Source organism: Taeniopygia guttata, chromosome 2 (genome assembly GCF_048771995.1).
Source record: "Taeniopygia guttata chromosome 2, bTaeGut7.mat, whole genome shotgun sequence".
Taxonomy (NCBI): Eukaryota; Metazoa; Chordata; class Aves; order Passeriformes; family Estrildidae; genus Taeniopygia; species Taeniopygia guttata.
The window spans coordinates 15,273,143-15,292,297 of NC_133026.1; the positions used below are offsets into that span (position 1 = coordinate 15,273,143).

General features: G+C 38.1%; 1 protein-coding gene across 24 annotated transcripts in view; it reads right to left on the bottom strand.

Moving 5' to 3' along the window:
* The window catches only part of SVIL (supervillin), a 134,781-nt gene that overhangs the window by 16,546 nt on the left and 99,080 nt on the right, over positions 1 to 19,155 (bottom strand). For 16 of the 24 annotated variants that reach the window (XR_012054462.1, XM_072925391.1, XM_072925392.1 and 13 more), the window contains 5 exons: positions 13,879 to 14,008; positions 9,764 to 9,841; positions 9,075 to 9,143; positions 3,424 to 3,574; positions 64 to 147 (listed from right to left, as the gene is read on the bottom strand). Coding sequence is in view for 23 of the 24 variants with exons in the window: in XM_072925391.1 (XP_072781492.1) it covers positions 64 to 147; positions 3,424 to 3,574; positions 9,075 to 9,143; positions 9,764 to 9,841; positions 13,879 to 14,008 (512 nt within the window). In the remaining variant the exon portion in view is untranslated. The remainder of the gene's footprint in view (positions 1 to 63; positions 148 to 3,423; positions 3,575 to 9,074; positions 9,144 to 9,763; positions 9,842 to 13,878; positions 14,009 to 19,155) is intronic. The other 8 variants (XM_072925398.1, XM_072925393.1, XM_072925399.1 and 5 more) reach the window with 2 other exon arrangements.

Consider the following 19,155-nt stretch of genomic DNA (forward strand, 5'->3'; position numbering starts at 1 on the left):
AAACCTGTTAATTGACAGGAAGCAAATAAGCCTGAACATATTTCATCCATTTTTATTCCTTACCTTCCAAGGGCTTTGTAACTGGAGTGGTGGACTTCTGCCGGAAAGGGGATGCTACTGGTGTTAGTGCACTTGGAGAAGCCAGGCCTGCACAGGGACACAGAACATAGGAAATGCAGCCATGAGTCAGCCTGTGTTTCCAACAGTGACAACAGAGAAGCTCTTTGGGGAAAGCAGACAAGTCTGGCTATTTCCTAGAGGCCAGCACACTTCCCCAGCCTCCCCAGCCATTGTATTAGAGATGGCAAAGGGACCTGCCTGCTTCTTCAATCAGTAGCCTCAAAAACCCACCCATTTACAAGAACAAAGCTTCATTTCCAAGTGTCTCTTAGCAAGCTGTCAGAATCTGAGGTATTGATGATTCCGAGATTGTAAAAACTCTCTGTCTTTCTGCCCCGTGGCCCAAGAAGTCATAATTCGTCTGTGCTGTTTTCAAGGTTCTTTATTCTGTTTATCTCTAACATGTTCTGCTGCCCTGCCGCAGGTCTGTCCTGCAGGGCAGCGTGTGGGGCTCTGCCCTCAGTGGGATGTTACAAACATTAAATACCAGAAACTACCTGTGCTGTATTTACAATAATGTGCCAATATCTATCATCTACGTTGAACAGTGTGTCCCCAGCCTAAACTAACAGAAAAATGCCAACACTACAGTGAAACATGGAGGGCATGAAGAAGGAGAAAAAGGACAGGACACACCCAATTTCCTCCGTCTTGTCCCCTTTGGGCTCCTAATCTAGAATCCTAAAATTTTACTTTTGCACCCGTGCCACACTTAATTATTACTTATATCAAACACTCAGAGCTTGTAATTCATCCTGTAAGACTGAAAACTCTTTTCCATGGACAGAGATCAGAGACAGTGTCTCTTGGGGCTCTGTACAGGGGGGTTTCTGACCCCCTGCCAGGATCCCAGGCCCTCCAGGGCAGCCAGAGGAAAGCCCTGGATTCCCACAGCAAGCTAACACAAGATATAGGTTTTCTCTGGAATACAATAATTTTGCTCATTTTCAAGGTAGCAGCAGTTTATTCGCTCTACATTTTGGCTTTCAGGGGTACCACAAGCTACATTTTAAGCATTGAAATACATGGAAGTGTTCTGAACAAAAAGATAGGTTTAGCAGGGAAGTAACCATGATCACCTCTACCACCCGCTTACCCCCTTTTTAAAATTTAGGCACATCTCTATTAATAGATGTAACAGGATGCATCTGACTTGTGAATGCTGTCCCTGGATTTCCCAGTAATTCTTGGGCCCTGTTGGGTTTTTAAGAACACATGGAAATTGAAGTAGAAATGGAAGTTAGAGTCTCCACCGTATCAAGCACTACCCTCTCCTTTTGTTACACTCTCCTCCATCCTTTTCAGTAACTATAATAAAGCAATTCATTCTGGACCCAGTGGAAAAAATAAGGATGGATTTTTTAGCTTTAGTTTTTCATGTGAATCTACACTGCTCTAGTAAGAGAACTGCACTCTATTGGAGTCCTAGGTTTTATTAGGTAGAAAAGCATACTGAGGCAAACAATTGCACCTGTTACCTTTGCTGCCTAGACTTTCAGTATATGGGGAAACAGACATTTACATGTTTCTCTATTATCTATTTTCCACTTAGCCATAGCTTACTAATTACTGAGCCATGTAAGTTTAAGCCTTTAGTTATTTTGATCAGATTAAACCAATATTGTGCTGGGAGAACATACACTAAACATGTTTCCAATACCTTTACTGCAAATTGTAGCAACATAATTGTCATAATTGTTAAACTCCAAGTTAAATTTGTAATATAACTAGGTAGCTTTTCCACAAGCAATTTTCCCCCTGTTACCTAAGAGACTCAAAATTCCAGCAGGTTTTAAGTCAATGGGTAAAGCCTTCCTCGAGATACACTCAAGAGGACACAGCTCTTAAGCAGCTCTACCAGCACATAATCCACAAGACCACACTGAGAACTGCTTAGGAAAGGATCATCTTCCAATTAGGACTGAATAATTTTCAGCCATAAGAAGCAATTAAAACACAGCATCTGTGCACATGCATATAACATGTGTAATAAGATGTCATTTTGCATTGCTTTCTCATAATCTCTTAAATTAAAAAATCATAATGATAATTTATTCTTTCAGGATATAAACCAGCAGGCATGTAACTAAAAATCCCACTTTGGCTACTTTTATTGATTTCATTGTCATTGCATCACCTTGCTTGTTCAAAAGAATCATCACAGCACCTAAAGAGATCCTTTCAAGATAATTTTTTTTCTTATTAGGAACAGCAAATACTACCACCTTCTTTTCCTTTCCAAAGACCAATCTATTTGCAAAAAAAAAAAAAAAAAAAGGTCAAAGAGCAGGTCTGTGGACGGCTAAACAGTTTTACTTGGTAACCCTCCAAGAAGGGTTACTCTTTAAATAGTGACCAACTGTCATTTCTAGCAGCAAAATTATGTAAAATGTAAGCAGCAGCTAAAATATGTTACTAACAGAGGTAATTCCTAATACTGTTTATCTGTTGTTCTGTCAACAGATTGTGGCTTGGATTGCAAGCAGTTACTCCTGTTGCAGTATTGTCCTAGCCCTACAAGGTTGTTTTTTTTTTAATTCAAGGTTCATTGTTTTTGTGTTTAATAATCAAGTCCTTGCAACAACCCAAAACCTGGTACTCATTAAGCACAAAAGATCAGTATAGGTGCCTTCCTCCCAAAGCTATCATCTTCCCAGGCATGCTGTGTGAACAGCTGCATTCCTACCATGTTCAGCCTTCAGAGACTCCTGTCCACTTTAGAACAATGATTAGATCTGGAAACAGTGACTGAATTCAAGAGATCCCAAAAAAGTCAACATTGCTCCCTTGTCATTTCTACTCTGTGGTTTTATGCAGAACATAACACTTCAAGCTGTTGTCCAAGACAGCATCCATAAAAACAATACTTGTTTGCTAAATATTCCCAGTGATCCGAGGAGTGGGGGAAATGCCAGCAACAGAAACAACTCGATTTCACAACTATTCTCTAGACAGTGCAGCTGGGTTTTCAAAGGAAGAATAAGTAAGAAAGAATAATCCAACTATGCCCTGTGGGTTGCATTAAAAGGAAAACCAAAACATATAACCCTGTTCAAGTCATAGATTTCCACCAGCTAGACACAGCCCAGTGATAAGTGGATGGCAGCGCAACAGTGCAGAATAAAATGGATCAACACCACACCCACAAGAAACTAAAGCCTCATGACACAATATTCAGTTGAAGATAAACAGTCTTCCTCTTGCTAAATACAGATGCTGTTTCTGCATAGCTTTAGTTTGACTTAATTTTGACTAAACAGATAAGGGGTGTCTTATTTATATTTGGATTATTTCATCACCGACCTTTTTTTACCATTCGGCCAGCTACGGTGAACTGTGTGGAGTCATTGGCTGCTCCTTTACCCTTGGACTTCCAGGCTTCTTCTCGAGCTGTTATCAGGTGTTTCCTCTCCTCAATGGTCATTTGACTCTCCTGGTTATCTGTCATTCTTTGCTTTTTTGGGGAACGAAAGAAAGAAAGAGATGTTTAAAAAACCTGCTAGAGACATAGCTAAAGACTGGCTGAACATTTCAGCTGTCAGATGCAGAGGGAAGGGAGTGGAGAACAAGCTACTGAAGTGAAGTCACACACAGCTTAGTGACCCTGCAGTGCTTCACTGTCTCGCTGCTCCATTACACTGTGAGCACAAGATTTTGGTTTGTACAAGGTCTATGCTCTTTGACCTTTTCTTGAGACTACCATAGACGGCAGATGCCACTCCTCTATGCAAAGCAAACTATTTACTCTGTGTATGAAATCATTTTCCATGATTCTTGTTCTTTTGAACCATGACTTGCTACACAAGTCAGAACACTACTGACTATGAGCAGATGTTTCCAAGTGTGCAGTTCTGCAGGTGGCACAGGGCAAAACAGAGAAGTGATGTAACTTCAGTGGCTGATTCCTAATCAGTCTCTTACAGTAACTCAGTTCTCCAGTTTTGGTTCTAAAGTCAACTTACTCAACTAAATATTTTTCCAACACTGATCATCTCTACCGCACCCTCTTTTTTTTTCCCCTAGCTCACCCTTAGCTTTCCTTTCTTGCTTTAGAGGTTGGCAGCCAACAGCTGGAGTGATTAGAGGGAGAAGGTGCAGTATCTCAGTGCCCTTCTCACACAGATGGATTGATGATGGTACTTTAAGTAGGAAAGAAATTGAATTTACATACTTTGCTGCAGCTAGGTGAGGCCAAAGGACTATTGTTATTTTATCTTTAAAAAACTGTCAATAATTCAGGGATTACACTGCATAGTAGTCAAACACAGAAGTATTTTTAGTGCATGGGACTGTCAACTCTAGAATTACTTCCAAGTGGGTGCTATCATAATATTCCTTCACAATCTAGCTGCTAGAATTGAAAAAAACAAATTAAAATCTCAAGCTTTAATACCACTCTGTGGTCAGAGAACCACAGAAGGAAAATGCAAAAGTATGTATCAGCTTGTGAACATAAACATTCTTCTCCTTTCAAGATACAAAGAAGATATTGTTATTTTTTATTTTCTTAAAAATCAATCAGACTAAATAAATAAGTCATTCTATATAAAAACAATTGTGACTGCAGTCTAATATAGAGACTTCGTAGCTTTCAGCATTTACCAGCATCAGTAGACATCAGCCAGAAGAATGAAGACAAGCCAAGAAAAGGTCTGTACAAGGACTAGGACCATGAGAGTCCTCCACTACTTCCCTCTAGTTCCATATATTTCTGCAGTAACACTTCCTCTCCATTTATCAGGAAGGAGAGCTGGACAGCCAGACAATAGGACTGCAAGCCATGACAATCAAGATTAAATACTCTGTTTTTTCCCTAGAACTCTGAAACATTCAATAGAAATAACAACATACAAGTCTATTCAGTATAATTTCTTCATCTGTCAAAGCCTCTGAATGCTTTAAAGAAAAGCACTGAAGAAGTCTCTTTCATTTCTATCAGTCTCTACCCATTCCAGTGTCAGCACAGCCACCTCTGGGATGAAAAGTTGGTAGAAAATACCACAATATAGTAAAGGAGGCCTGGGCACAAAATTAATAAATACCTAATGAAGCCACAGGTAAAATTTAATACACAAACCAAATATTTTTAACTTAGTAAGGATGCTGACCTCCATTAAAATATGAGGGAAGTGAGGGAGAGTCAGAAAGAAGGAAAATAATATGGATTTGAGTTTGTGTTTTTAACCTTACAGGAGTCTTAATTTTGGATTTTGTCTCCAGCAAATACCTGGAGTTTCAGAGTCTATAGAGCTACTGAAAATTCTGAAGATGCAGACCTAGAAATATGTGTGTTAATCACTACACACATGAATTGCCAGAAAGATTGTCAGTAATTCTGGAGCTGTTTCAAAGGATAAAAGAAAACAGCTGTCAGACAGGAGGCGAAATAGACTTTTTCTTTCTTTTTCCCTTTTTTTTTTTTTTTTTTTTTAATGATGGAACATTTCAAGCTGTTCCATTGGGCAAAGTACCTTTGGAGTTCCTAACTAAAAAAAAAAAAAAAAGATCAGACTGGGTACATATGTTATACAATGTGGAGAAATTCCATACTAGATCTCTTCCTAATGCATGAAGACTCCTACCTTAATCTATTAATGAACAAATTAACTAAAAAATTATAAACTAAATAGACACCAAGCAATTCCCAATACACTAAATTTCCCTTAACAGTGCTGCTGAAAACCAGAAGTATATGACATGATTAAATAAATAATAATTTTCTATAACTAGAAAGCTAATATAAGCCAATGCAACTGTAAAAAAACATTTCAGAAAACATCCACCTGCTAGTTGGGAACAGTTTAGAAAGCTTTCAGAATTGCCACATAGAGCATTTGTGGAGGAATTAACTGGTCAATACACATTATAGTTGGGAGAAAATATGTTAAGAAAACTAAAACTCAAGAAGCTTCTAAGTCCCAATTTTATTTCTAAGATAAAAAACTTCGAAATTATGATATGAAAGTAGAACCTCAATTTTGCAACTGTAAAAAAGTCAGCCCAAAAAATAGTATATCAGGAATAAATAAAAATAACATATAAAAACTTAGGAATAAAACAGCTCCAATGCAATTTTTTTTCCATTAAAAGAGTGGCTACTTTCAACGAAATACTTTAATTTATTGTGTAAAATAGATGGATGTGTTCACTGATACCTTAGACAAAAAAGCTGGAAAATGAGATGCCCCAAAACACAAGAGCAATTTTTTTAAAAAAGCCTTTGAAAATGGGGAAATAAATAGGGTAAAGGCTCAAATGTGAACAATATTTAGAAATAAAACTAAAGCATGTAGGAACAGGTCACACAAGCTGTGGGTTGTTCCAGACACCTATGGAAAAGCTGTTGCAAAGACAATCAATGAAGAATCAAATAACCAGCTTGTAATTAATGCCATTCCACATGGCATTATGGAAAACAGGTTTAATCAAAATGGTAAATTTGATGAGCTCAAGTATAATTAAATATATTAGCACTGTTATCTCTGATTTCTTTAATATATTTGAGTTAATCACAGATGACATTCTGGGGCAGGTTTTTTTGAGCAATATAAAAATATCAGAGCAGCTTACAGGCTTCAAACTGGTAAACTGACCAAACAGGAAAGAGCCATGCAGTGATCTGATTCATCCCAAATTTGAACAAAATGTTTTCATGAACACGGAAAATGAAGGATGTAGTCTTATCCCGAGAAGACCCTCATGATGACACCAACATAGAGAAGAATGATAAAGACACAGATGGTTGAAAAAAACAAAAGAGGATACCAGAAAAGTCTGGTAAATCAAGATTTTAAGAGAAATGCATTAAAAAAAAAAAAAAAAACAAAAAAACCCCAACCCAGCCAATTAGGAAGAGAGAAAAAGAAGAGAGGCAAGAACTCCCATGGAAAGTTGTTCAGAACAGTTAATCTGTCCTGGAATAACTCATCCATTTCCAGACTCCATGCTTCTACCCAGGATGCTGACAATTTTGAAAGGTTTCAGGAAAGGGCTGAATATTTTTAAAAAAAAAGAGAAATCGACCCCAGAAAATATCAGCTAAGTATGTATTTTCACTGAAGAAAGGGTTAAGAGTTACATTTAACACAGCAAGAATAATAACATATGAAAAATGATTTAATATTGCCAAGAATTTTCTGTAGGCTGACAGTTTAGAATTAAGACTGCGTGTTTTTCTAAAAGATTCTGTTTTTAGTCTGGGAAGGATTTATAGACTCGATGCAAGAACAGTTAGGAACAGGGATTACTTTCTCCTACAGCTTGGCTAGGCTGGATGATGATATTGGTCTTTTCTAGCACTGTACACATTTCTTGAGGGTATGGCAGGCACTACCCTGTTTATGCTAAGGAAGGGGCCACATCTAGGCAATGCTCCCACACTTTTGCAGTCCAAACAGGGTCCCCTTTAGGTCACAAGAACTGAGAGTGGTCTGTTAGCATGCTGGTGTGCTGTTTGGTTTTGTTGTTTTTTTTTTTAAGAAACAAGATAATTCATGGTTTTCTACGTAGAAGGTCAAGACTGTCCTTACCTTGGGGAGTCCAAACCAAGAATGAACACAAAAAATCTGGTTTTCAAAAGAGGGTTCTATTTAAAATGAATGCTATGAATTACACAAATTAAGGATTCAAGAAGTATCTATCTGTTTTTTAATATAAGTAACTTCTCTAGTTTAAACTCCTAAGACAAAACAGCATAAGGAGAATCCAACAATTGTTCAAGTATGGTAAAACGTCTCTGTGGTGCTTTCTTCTGCAACTTCATATGGGCCTCCATATAAGAGAACATGGAGGGAAAACCCCATGCAAACGTATGCCTTTCTGTTCAGAATGGCTTTGAGGAAAACAGAACACACTCAACTCCTGTTTGGTGCAAATAATAAAGTCATTAACTGTGCCAGAAAAAAAAGCCAAACAAGTCTGCATGTACCTTGACACTGTGCTAGAAAGAAGTAGCTTGCTAAGAGAGAAGGATGCAGCTCACCAGAGTCAGTGGAAAAATGAACACTATTTTTGCTGTTTTCCATTTAAGACAGATGGAATTAATAGCTCATTGAAGGGCCTCCTGTCATTACTGGAGGGTTATTATTAAGTTAGACTATACTGTTATCTTCTAGATACATAAAGCTGGTGAACTCTGTCACAACCAGATTAATAGGTGATCTGAAGTAAATTAAATCCACAGCTTATAGGAAAGAGGTAGCCCTAACAAATTTCAAATAGTCCAAAATTTAATGTTTAATTAAAAATCTCATAGTAAAATATAATATTCAGGAACAGCTATGAAAGTGAATGTGGAAATGGTAAATATCAGTCGCCTAAATGTTTGTAATATGTCCAGGAGCCTCTTTTGTATTCATCATCCCAACCCAGCAGTATCTGCTCCTTGAGTTCACTGCCATTATCCATGCTGGTCAGAAAGCTCCCTGCCTGCAGCACAGACTACAGAAAGGAAGAGCCCAGTGGATTCTCTGTAGCACAGGAACCACAAGTGTGAGCTGGGAGGCAAGGGACAAAGAGGTGTAACATAGCAGAATTTGATTTACATAGATCTATTCAGCTCTTCCAGTCTTGTGGTTTTCTGCAGCTTGTTTCTTTGCCCACTTCTGCCTTTGCATTTTTTACCTCTGATCACGTGAATCAGGTATGGCTTGCTCAGATCAAGGTCTAGTACTCTACTGCTCAAAGAAAACTTTATTACGTTGCTCTGGCTGTAGAAAGTTTATATTTCTCACTATCTATGAATTCTTCAAATTGTCTGTGATGGAATTGCAGAGGTACAGACATGATGTTGAGGAACACTTCACAAGGAAGCTTCTCTAACATTTACTGGAGAAGCAGCAGAACTCTGTTCCCAAGCAAACACAAATTAGGAATGTGCATCATCAATCTGAGTGTAACCTTCTGTCTCACTCCTCCCTCCAAAAATGAAATAGAAATTTTATATAGCATTTCACCTTCCATCTCCAAGGATGACGGTCATCAGAAATCAGAGAGCTTGATTCTTTCAAACTAGTACTACAGACCTTAAAGAAGAAAGAGAGATAAGCAGGAAGATGGGATAGTCAGAGAATAGAAGCAGGATGTGCCAAGGCAAAAATCCTTTACACAGGTACTAGAGAAAAGCACTGTGGAAAAGTCATCTTTCAACAAAAGCCTTTTTTTACAGTCAGTAAGTTAGATGATGAAATCAGTTAGAAAATGAAGTCAGTAAGTTAGATGATGAAATATGTCTTACATTGTACATGCACATTACTTACAGGGAGGTCAGGGTACACAGCATTTTATTCTAAAGTAAATGCTGTGTAGTTTCATACTTCTCCTTTTATACACCCTTTTTAGCAACTTACAAGTTTTCAGTATTATAATGAATGCAATAATGTTTCCTTCCTTTACTTTCTCACCTATACAGTCTAAAACAGATATAGAACTTTTAGAAAAGTAACCATAAGAGAAATAGTAGCACAATGTATATTGAAGAAGAGTACACAGGATAGTGGCATAACATTATGTTTCTTTAAAGCTACTTTTACTGAACTGGTTAATCAGTTAAGAGGATTATCAATTTAATACATTAAAAAAAACACTGGTAAAATGTCCTTACTTGAAATTGTTGAGCATTTAAATTGTGCAGACTTTTGCTCACCTGATTAATAGGTAGAAAAGGATGAAATTTATGGAGAGCAGGTATAACAGGAGAATAAGTAGAAGCATATACAGGTCCCTATGGCAAGGACAGAAACAGAGCAAAGAAATTAGGAAAGAACTGGACTGCCAGGAATGGAAATGGGGGAGAAATAACTCCTCTTTCTCTTATTTCTTACTAAATATTTTCATCTTCTAGAAATGTTTTCCCTGTTGGAAAGCAGAGATCAAAAATGCTGTCATAATACAACAGAATGTTTACCAAAGCAATTCCATGCTGGAATGATCCAAGTTAGTAACAATATCACTACAACCCAACAGAGAACAAAACAGCACAGCTGGAAGATACACTTTTCGTATGCTGATAATTTTTACATGTCTCTGTTTTCATGCACCATTAAATTGATGAACCATGTCAACCACAATGTAAATAATTCTGCTGCAAGTTTAATCAGACGCTGCTAAACAGCAAATCATCTATTTTCTGGATGAAAGGAAAGAATGCTTGCTGAAACTGGGAGACTCAAAAGCCATCTGGAAGGATTTGCTAAGCCCAGGGTACTCAGTGAAGGTGAGTTCACCATTCTAAACACAGCCTACAAATAAACCCTGCCCCAGAGCTGGGCTTACCCAAAGCTGATTAGATATGGCTTTATCAGCTTTAATTCTTCTCCCTTTCTGTAGGTTAAAGCAAATGGGGAAATGGCACAGTGGATGGATAAATACAGCTTATTAGAGTGGCTCAGAATGAAGGCTAATAATTAGTTTCAGCTTTGATGAGAATGTGATACAAGCACTTGGTGGATGCCATATATGAAATGGATAAAACTATTACCACAGCAAAAGACTAATATTTTATTGCCTAAAAGTCACTTTTCAAGGGCTTACCCTCTCTACAACTTTTACACACTTCATCTCTGAGTAATTCTGAAATGACTGTTCAGCCCTAGCCTTTAACACCAGTGCTGAGCTTCAATTTAAACATAATATAAGAATGAAGTGTTTCAAATGTCAGTCACTGCTTTAATGCAACTGCAATGCAGCTGGCAATCATATTAATCAGGGACTCTGTTAAAAATGGTTCACTATAAAACAGAAATTTTTATTCCAACAAATCTTCTTATTTTGATATTATGGAAAGATTTTGAAGTTAATTAATTTTTCTACTAATGAAAAAATTCAACAAACAACAATCCAGCCTAAGATGATGAAAACAAAGATACTAAATCCAAATATTTTTCCCAAATAAAAGAGATTTTTGTTCCAGTAAGGCATTCATCCAGTCAGACAGTTGCTCCCCTGATGTTAGAGCTATTCTTTGAATTGTCCAAATATGTTTTACCATATATATAAATAATTTAAGAAGTCTTACAGCTTCCAAAAAATTCTCAATTCTCCTCCAGTGTACAGCAATCATCAAAACAGATGCTGGACCTCCAAGTAAATCTCAGTTTCCCCCCTCATCTGTATCTGCTTGTGCTAATTCCTTAGTCTCTCATTTTTTTTTTTTTTTTTCCTGGTGAGGTTGCTCTGTCAGCTTTTCCAAGAATTTTATGGTGTTTTTCTACAGTTTAGTCTACACACAAATGACTGTAACACATTTGGATAAATATTTCACCATGTAGACACCAAGAAGAAGCATTTTGGCTAGAAGTGATCAAACAGCACTATTTAAAGTAGCTATTTTGTTAAGAGTATGAATCTTTCCACTTTTGTTGTTTATATGAAATCTAAATGTACTCTAAAAACATCTAATTTCTGCAGCTGTGCTTCAATAATCAAATCTCCACAATTAAGGTAACCTTTTAAGAGAGAGACACATACAGACACACAAAAAAAACCCTAAAATGTGTCTGACTACCTTATTAGGAGCACCATACTGCAACTAAAACCATCAGGCATTGTTTTGAATCAGCAGAGCATGACAGAAGTTTACACACCCTTGCTGTTGCTGCCATGATGTTGATGACTGCCATGTGTGGAAATTGTCTAACTAGCTCAAAATTCAGTAATCAATACAATTCCTCCATTTTTACTGTAATCCAGCAACAGAAAACACTTAAGATTCTCAAAGTTCTACAAACAGACTTCAGTAGCACAGTGATTCATGGTCTTCAAAGGATAACAGCCACCATACAGATTGCTTATTAAAACCAGTATTTCTAGTTTTAAGGGCAGCTGACATGGTATCTTGTAAGTAAAGTGGTCACCTTAGTAAAGGTTTACGTATTTCTCATGTGTGACATAATGAATCAGCATCCCAAACATCAATATGTTAATGGAATTGTGTATTTTACACACCCAAGTTTTCATCCATAGGCAGGCATGAAAATCCTTTGATTTAGGCTCTAAATAGCCAAGAGCTAATAAGAACTATCAGAGTGGGTGACCCAGTGTCACAGCAACTTCCCCTGCTAGCAGTGTCACTTCAAAGCTCGTATCCCTCAAGCACTTCATGCTCCCTTACTTGCTTTAAAAGCCTGACTCTGCTTGCTGAGTGAAGCTGCTGCACATGGAAACGCAGCAGGGAGGATATGGGTGCAGAGAGGTGAGAAGAGAGAACAAAGGGTTTGTGTCTGCCTAAATCTTTGCAGCTGTTTAAAGCTTTTTCTCAGCCCCACTGTCTTTAGCTGGAGTACATTTGTTATCTGATCTCAACAGTTGTCATTTTGGAGACTACCCTGTTAAAAATGTGACCACAATTTTGATTTCCCCCCTGGAACTATTTTTGCTTTAGGACGTCTTTCAAACTAGCAGCTGGATTTTTGAACAAGTCCACAGGGCAAAACCAAAACAAACCCCACAAACCAAACTGCAAAAATGAGCTTTATTCTTTTCTGTCCAGTTAACACAACTGATGACTCACGTGTTCAGGCACAGATTTATCCTCAATAGTGACAAACTGTGTCCTTACTTGTAATGCATTGATGGAACAGGAGACTTTTTGTTACTGTTTAAACAAAACTGTATACTGTTTTGTATACTATTTAATAGAAGTAAAGAACTACATAATTGGATCCAACGATTACTGTCCCCACTAGCAAATTTTGTAACATAAATTTTATTTTCACCTGTCATCTGTGAAGTACTCCTACAGAAATTGAAGGCTTTTGAGACCCTATTTCATCTGACTCAGAATGGAAACAGGTCTCCATTGGTCCTGTACTTTGAGCCAGGGGACAATTCATTTTGAAGCAAATCTCCCATTCATCCTCACTTTCTGCATTTTGGTTTACACTGCAGACTGCACAGACTTGCATGAAACCAAGCCCTGAAGTGCAGTTCAAGATTCCCATGCAACACCACTTCTGCTAGAGGCAGTCAGGCCACAGGACCAGGCTAAATTTAGTCTGAAATAAAATTTCACCGAACCAAAACAAGCAGGTATGGCACAGGTAGCAGATCCTCAGCAGTAAATATTCCAATTTGCAGATCCACTCTTGCTGGGAATTTACTCATGTATAGACATAATCAGTGTGCTAACAATGTGGATCTCCCTTTCCTCTACACCTTTCTCCCCATCTCCCTCTCCATTCACTACCTGTTGTAAGACAGATAAAATCTTGGTCCTGCCAGTTCTGGCTCTTAACAAACTGCAAAGATCATGCAAGATAACCAAAAGCCAAATGGCTCATGAATACTCTAGTACCTGCATTACCTCAGTGGCTCTAGGATCCAAAATTACTGGTCAAAACGCCAGTGTATGCACAGAGATAAGTGAGTGTTAGGAATGTGACATTTTTGCAAAATCACCCATACATAAGAAAACATCGGAACTACGTATTAAAGCAATTTCAGTGTGGGACATGGAAGGGGCAGGAGAAAGGGCTTAAATCATTGTATCTGTACATGCTGCAGAAGCTTTACAGACCCACTTACTAATTCATTATCTTCTGATGTGAAGACACTGTTTAGCACCATTACCCATCCCAGGACAGTGAAGACCTCCTCATTAAATAATCTCTCACATTGGAAGAATTGGTTTTTAAACAAGCCTGACAAGAGGAGCAGCAGGAGCTAGCACCTAATATTAGGCATGCCTGTCTACTTGGATGCATCTTCAAAAAGCAAAAGCATTTCAAGCAAGATGTTTTTCCCAAATAGGGACAGAGTTACCTTCTTCAACAGCTGCTCAACTTCTTGCATCTGTGCACTACGATCAGCAAGAGGCACTTTTGCATACTCCTGCTTTTTGCTGAGCCTGCTCTTCCAATCTTCTTCACCACTCTTCTTCAGCAATGCCAACCTATAAGGAAAAACATGCCAACAGGCAGCTTTAACACAGTCCTTCCATTATCCTCAAAAGATAACCTCATTGTTTCACTAATGCTGCACTGCATTCAAGATAATCTGAAATTAGGTTTTCTAGCATTATCTAAGTTACTAACATTTCACATACATATACAAAGCTCACAAACAAACACCAAACCTTATACTGTACATGTTGAATAGCAATCATCTGTCAAAACAGACATCCAGATCTGAGACAGACACTCCAGTTAATTTGTATCATCGGTGGAAATTGCCAATACAGTCAAGGGAGACCAAGGTACAACACATATCGTCCTAAAGTAGATGTATAAAAAGGCCAGATTAATAACTGCTTTTTTTCCCCTCCACTCTGTCACTAAGGCACAGAAAGTGAGTAGCTTGGCTATGGATACTTATCCTGTAGATGTCCAAAGTTAAGAATAAGTATCCTACCTGTGGTCTTCATTGTACTCATCCAAAAATGCTTTAAAAATTATTTTCTTTAAAGCCCAAGAAGAAAAGGTCTGTTCTGCAGGCACACACCCATTAGGTCTCTTCAGGCACATCAAAGGACAACTCTGCAGTTCCTGCTTTCATTACAGCTCCAGGGGCTGAGGTTACTTATCAGACTCCCTGGGATCAACTTTCTATCTCCTTGCTTTGCCCAGGCATTGCCATGACACAAATCAGCAGCACCAATGCACTAATAACCTGGTGCTAACTACCCTACAGCTGTGAAATCTAACAGCAAGATTCAACTTGTTTAAAGAAGGTCTTATATTGAAAATATGGATTACCATTAATCTCAATAAGTGGGATGTTTTCACAGCACTGCTTCCTAATCTTGAGCAAAATTCTGACTGGCTGCTGTGGGGACAACATGTAGATTCGTTTTGCTAGAATTATATTTGTCCATACAAATGCCTGCTTTTGGGGATAGGGAAAGTCAGTCAGGAATATAAGGTCTATACAGGCCTGATGATTCTTCAGTTTAATTTCCTCAGAAATCAACATTTATATGAGTTTTCTACCCTTCAGAAATCATTCTTACTAATCCATAAAATGTGTATATGCAGCACTTTTGCAAACAGTTGCATTGATCTACTAAATAATTGTTTAGTTTAATTAAGTCTTATGACATACCTTTCTCAAATCTACAGCATTTCAGTAAGAATTATACAAACTCTTAACCTTATTAATGTTTGAACAGGCTGAGTATTTAAACCTATTCTGACCACAAGATATCACTGAAGTTCTTTTACAGAGATGTGATTACTGTCACCCTCACAGCAAATCTTGTCTGGAAACTCTGAGGAGAAGGAAAGGGTAGAACCAAAGAGATCTAACCAGAAGCCAAGTTTCAGGCAGCTGCCTCCTGCAAAAATCCAGGGGGTGCAACCATGCTACTGACCTATCTGGGGATGATCAGTCTGGCCTAAGGCACTCACTTGAGAAAAACTAAGAATGCAGAAAACAGTAAATCTACAGAATACAATGTCAGTAAGAATGTTAGTATTCAAGAAAGCAGTTATTTCTTCTCTTCCTGCCCAGGCAGGCAGTGCTGGCAGGCTTCACATTGCCTGGTTGCTTCATACCTCACAGCACGGGATGAGTAGGGGTGAGAAGGACTCACAATAAGGAGCTGAGGTCATGGTCATTGTTTGCAGAAAGGACACAAGATTTCACTGCCCAGAACTAATCTTCTGGAGTGCATCCATGCATGTGTAAAACTGTGGAGGAGACCAAGATGGGACTGAATTGCCACCATGCAATGAGTTATCTTCAGTAGCTATGTTCTCTCAAATCAGTTTTGCTTAGAAATGATCTTGATAATTGAAGCTGGAAGGCATATTGGTCAGCTTTGGTCTAAGCTGGGTTTGTTTTTAAAAATGTTTACAGCTACTCAGCATAGCAGGCAAGGGAAAAAAAAGTAGGGCTTTTTAGTTTTGTTTTTTTTTTTAAGCTAACATTACCACAGGATATCTGCTGTAGACCTTTGACCCAAACAGCCTGCTTGATCAGAGAGAGAAAAATCTGTAATTCTAAGAATACTTCTGTGTCTTTATAAAGATTTTGTTTTCTTCTCTGCCATAAGGATGGTTTCATAGCAGCCCTCCATTCTTCACTGGTATGTGTAATGAAACAACTGACTCCTACAAGTGAGAACACACATTTGCCTGTTTTGAGCAATGAAATTGCCACTTAAAATAAACATGTATGCCCTGTATGCCAATAAAAACTTCACTGCTGTGTAAAACCTAAAGCCATGCATTTCTTTTGAACAATGCAAGTGGTGATAAAGTCAGACTGCCCTGACTCAGCAACAACTGAATGGGGGACACCTTTTTGTATGATAAAGATGCAAGAACGACTGAATTGGTTCCTAAAAGTAAGCCCACCAGCTCAGCAGTACAGAGCAGCTGATTCTTTGGAAAGTCTTAGAAAATAAGGCGAATATTAGATCTAATCCTTAGATTTGTTTAAGGCCTGCTGCTTACAAGTTTCATTGAATACCTCTAGTTTTCTGCTTTTTATAAACAATGAATAATCATTCGTTAGTCACTTTCACAGTTTAGACATACTGCTTTTACCTCCAAAAGTTCCTTTTCCAATATGAAGAAAATAAGTTCTACTCTTTTCTTGAAAGAAAAAGCTTTTAGTGTTTCTGCCCATCTCTGACAGCTTGCTCTGCATCCTTCTTTCACCTGCTACTGAGATAGACTGTGTGACATCAAGACAGAATGATCCTCATCCCAGAGGTGTCAGGGTGGCCTCAAAGCAAAAGCTTTCAGAGCTGAAGACAAAATTCTGGATAGTGAATACTGAAGGGAAACAGAAGTGAGATCTGAACAATGGTTTTGCCTAAACAAAAAGAGTTGCATGAAAGGCCTTGACAAAAATCCTGGCAGAAAATGTCCAAAATGACTCTTTCTTCTGAGGCAATATTTTAATATCTTAGTTGCTAGTTGTCTCCTTGAGCTAGAATAAACTGCACATAGGCTTGGTTTTCACATGTTCTCCTTTGGCTGCACTTGACCAGTTCTTTTTGGATAAATCATAAATCCTGGAGGGCAATATGAGATATGTAACTACAGAAAGGAAGTTGACTGTTAAAAGAGTGCATAAATTCAATATAGTGGGAACCAGACTGTGAAAGAAAATGCTGCTCAGGCATTCATACATCAAAAAAGGTTGAAAACTATGTTTAGGCTATGTTTAGGTTAGATTTTTCCTGAGAAAGTGAGAATGATGGTAAGAGGTTAACCAGAAATAAATCAGATGCAGCTTTTTAAAATGGTCATCATGGCATGCAGCTGACTTCTACAGTGGAGCTGACAGGATGGCCTTTGGTCTCAATAAAAGCACAGAGACAGCAGAAGAGAGTATAGGTGTCTCTCCTCCTTAAAAAAAACATTATTTTCATTCTTCTATATAATATAGGCTATTCTGAAAATGCCAGCCATACATCCACTCTACGAGGATAGTATTAGTTCAGTGAAGCAAGTCTTTGTGGAAAATCACTTTCATCCAGACCAGCAATCATGCATCCTGCCCAAATACTATTTCATGTGTGGAAAAGTTGTTCTTCCATAAGGTGAAAGAATGTCTGACACAGCCAGAAAAATCCACTGGATGGGAAGATGAAGTTAGTAAATGTAAAAGGAAAAAGAAATCCAAGTGTAATAGTTAATCTTTAGCAGAAATGTTCTTTGATGTTTATGAATACTTGGCATGAACTGCAGCCAAGAAAAGAAACTTAGTGGATGTAGTCTTTTAATTCTGGGACAAGAAGGAGACTACTGTGGTATTTTGGAAGGCTAAAACATTTTGATACGAGCTCAGTCATTTACAGATGTTTGTGAAATCAGGGTATACAAACAAGACAGCAGGTATTTTCTTTTGTCAGCTCTGGGACTGAGTAGACAGTCTCAGATTCCTAATGAAAGCAGTTCCTGATTGTGTGACTGACAGGCTTCAGTTCCTCAAGAGTTCAACTCAGCTGGGGCATTAAAGTTAGGACTGAAACAGCTATTAAAATTTGTCTCTTCCTTCCAACCTCTTTCTCTCCACCAGGATCAGGGATGGTAGATCATTTACCACCTATAAACCAGAAGTTGCTGGTCTTAAACCTCATCTGCCAAGACAGTTTACTTATTTAGAGGAGGGGGATGGGGAGGGAGAGGAAAGTTGCTTTAAATAAAACAACAGTAACCTGAAAAAGGTTAAGTACAGCCTTCATAAAGGGCACTAGGACTGCACAGCTGCTGCAGCTGCCCCTGCACCCCCTGCTCAAAGGGGTTGACAGGGAGTGAGGATGCTCTGTAAATGAGAATGACTCACATACCTCCTAGAAACACATGAATTTGAGAAGCAAATTTTGGAATTATATTTAAAAGAAATAAAAATAGATTCAGATTGCCTAATATCACCCTCCCCTCATTAAGTGAGGGAATACTTTTACACAGATTAAAGTTTAATCAGGCAGCTGTTTTCATTTATTGGTTCTGCTCTCATGCAGAAAAACTGAAACAAAGATAGGCCAAATAATTGCAATTCACTCACTGGACTGCTACCAGTTTGGGACTGAGTTTATACTCTAAAAATTTTAGCTAAGTTAGGAAAACTTTTACAAGTACTACAGCAGCTATTGGCACTTCAATCCTGAACTCCCACTCTCTGCCCAAGTGCAGGACATAACATATTGCCTCAGATCTGAATGCTCTTGGGTTGGAAAAAGTATTTCTAGTACTCCTATAAACGTGTCCAACTTACTATCCTTTTTAAATCCCTACAGGAAGTTCTAAGAAGTCAAAATGGCAACCAAGTACTTCTGAAGTAGTGGGGCAATATCAGAGAGTCTATCTGTGACACCCTCTAGTCAGCTTATACTCCTGTAGACCAACAAGAAATGGTTATTAAAATAAATCAGAATGACATTATACCTGTTGTATGATTGAAAGCAGAACCTGGAGAAGTATATTGAGTATATAAGTGTAATTAGAACGTGTACATTTTTCAGGTTTAATTTTCTGAAATATTAACTGATTATTCAGGTGGTTCTTTCAAAATCAGGTTTTTATGTTCTCTTGAATGATAATTCTAATTCACCAGCATCTGCTTTATAAGCATGTCAGGCAGATT